Here is a 2,500-nt window from a genome sequence, read left to right as displayed (position 1 = left end):
TTAAGCTAAAACAACGCAAACCCCAATGGTAGCATTCGGTCAATAGTAGACTCGTTTCAAAAGCGTACACTATAGTTTATTTTCAAAAACTTAAACTCTCACTATAGCGGTCTTCTTAAAGGGTCTGAGACTACAAATCTAGCAAACAAGCGTACCCAAAATATCACAATTACATCTGTCGACTTATTATGTCCCATAATATTACCGTACGAAGATTTATCTAGAAATATTTGTGAGTTTTCGACGTGCTAAGTATATGTAGGTTTAAAATTAATTTTGTAACGTTGCCTGGTCTAAAAAATTATTTTTACGTACTACTACATAAATTTGAGGGTAATTAAAGTTAATGATGATGATTTATGAAGATTGAACGAAGTAAAGGCCACACCCATCAGATTCCTTTCTCTCACTGGACTTGGTGATGTTCTCAAATAAACTTTGCTCCATATTCTACTGTTGTTAAGTGATGCTCCATTCGATGAAAATTCATTTCGGAAATTTGTTTAGTGGGAATTCATTCTTGGAGAGACTATTAAGCTACAACACGTTTGTCGCACGAACCAGACGAAAAATAGCCGGATCATTTCCCTTTCGTTGGCATTTTATTTGGTGCGCTGACAGTAACACTGAGAACATGTCGTTCACAGACTTGTTAACTTACAGTGTATAAACGTTATCTCCACTAAACCTTTTTTTGTTTTGTTTGTTTGTTTGTTTCTTTGTTTTCCATTCAGTCTTAAAGAACGGGAACGTCAACACCAGGAGGATTTAGATGTCAAAGAAGCAGAAATTGAAAGATATCGTAAACGGTTTGTAAGATCGATTACCAAAATAGTGTTTAAGGTCTTAGCTTGTGCTGTTGGATTGGTCGAGTTTTCTCGGGGTGCTATGCAAAAAAAAAAAAAAAAAAAAAAACACAAATTCCCGACATTTTTTTGTGGAAGTGGAGGTTCCCTTTGAGAACTACAGGACAGGGTAATGCAGCGGAAGAAAGGCAGATTTTGCTATTTTTTTTTAGGAATAAAATCGCGTTAACCCGTTTCAGCTTTCTTTATTTATCAACCAATCACATCTCAACTTTTCATTTGTATCGTCTTTAAATATTGTAAACGTTTATTTCCAATTTTTAGTTAGCTTTTTGCCGCCTCTTAAGAAGGTTTTGTTTTTTTATTTTACTTCAAGTTTGTCTGAAGTGGAGTTAAAGAACAAAAAGCTCCAAAAATGCTCCGACCAATTACAACAAGATAAGACGTACTTCGCAGGCAGGTACCGCTAGCCAAATATCTTTTTGTGATAAAGACATATTTTTGGACATTTATTTTTCAATTCGTTTTTTAATTACGAAAGGCAAATGAAAGTGTTCCCGAGTAGCTGGAGAACGAATTGTCACCTAATTATACATTTTAAAATTAAACAGATGTTCACAAGAAGAAGCCAGGTGTGAGGAACTACAGGAAAAATTAAAATGTTACGCTACCAGGTACATTCAATAGCTGTTTAATAAGCCCATCTAAGGAACAGTCTTAAGTTAGAAATACCACCTTTCAAATCGAATATCAAAAAGCATTCTATGTCTCATAGAAGTCCAGTTTTGTGGAATCATTTGCCAATTGAGTGTCGTATAGCGAATAGTGTGAAAAGTTTCTCCAGGATGATTAACAAACTTAATTTGGTCAGAGACATGGACTTTTCTAATTTATTCTGTAGAAGATAGATAAAAGATAGATAAAAGTAGTGTCACAAAGTCCGATGTATGTTTCCTTTGTGGTTGGAGTGGTGACTTCAGCCTGGTAGATGACATTTTCTGCGTTGCAATTTCCATCCATAGGGCACGAGTTAGGGTTCCGGCAATTACAGTTCTTCTTTTGATCGTTGGTGCGTACGGATTTGTTAATTTCAGCTTTGTTGTGATTAGATATTATTGTTCGGACTTTGTGACACTACTTTTAAATTAAGATTCAGAAATCATTTATGTTCATTTCGTAATGAGCGCTACAAACATGCTACCGCGCTTAGTAAGTATATCTGGAGCCTAAAAGATCAACAAATTGCGTATGAAATTAAATGGCGGCAAGTTAAACAAGCTAGGTCCTATTCGAATGTATCTAAGAGATGTAATTTGTGTTTGTGGGAGAAATTTTTCCATATTATGCAGGCCGGAAATGTCAACTCTCAACAGCAGAAATGAACTCGCATCAGGTTGTAGACATGCTAGGAAATTTCTACTAAACAGTGTTCTTTTTTAGTTACTGATAACGATCCCGTGTGACACGTCACGCAAAGAAGTTAGCATCTATTGTTCTGTATTTTCAAATTTCTCTTATTGTAACCGTTATTTCTGGCAGTTGCCTGATGATTGCTTCACAAGAAGCATGAAACTCAGAGTAGCGAATAAATGACCAAATAACCTATCTCTTGCATTATATTATTATTATCGCTCTAGTCCAGCTATCGAGCACTTTTAAGTTGATGAAGATTTCAACCCATTTTTGGATTATAT

At 35.3% G+C, this 2,500-nt stretch overlaps 1 protein-coding gene across 5 annotated transcripts in view; it reads left to right on the top strand.

Annotated features, from left to right (window-relative positions):
* LOC146454455 (uncharacterized) overlaps window positions 1-2,462 on the top strand; it is a 17,167-nt gene extending 14,705 nt beyond the window's left edge. For 2 of the 5 annotated variants that reach the window (XM_085095241.1, XM_085095240.1), the window contains exons 5-7: window positions 735-809; window positions 1,183-1,266; window positions 1,418-2,462. In XM_085095241.1, coding sequence (XP_084951367.1) covers window positions 735-809; window positions 1,183-1,266; window positions 1,418-1,493 — 235 coding nt within the window. In that variant the 3' untranslated portion in view covers window positions 1,494-2,462. The remainder of the gene's footprint in view (window positions 1-734; window positions 810-1,182; window positions 1,267-1,417) is intronic. The other 3 variants (XM_085095239.1, XM_085095242.1, XM_085095243.1) reach the window with 3 other exon arrangements.
* Window positions 2,463-2,500: the final 38 nt, after the last annotated feature.

Source organism: Pavona decussata, unplaced genomic scaffold (genome assembly GCF_977016875.1).
Source record: "Pavona decussata unplaced genomic scaffold, jaPavDecu1.1 SCAFFOLD_300, whole genome shotgun sequence".
Classification (NCBI taxonomy): Eukaryota; Metazoa; Cnidaria; class Anthozoa; order Scleractinia; family Agariciidae; genus Pavona; species Pavona decussata.
Note: the sequence above shows the minus strand (reverse complement) of the source record. Positions and strands in the feature narration are given on the sequence as shown.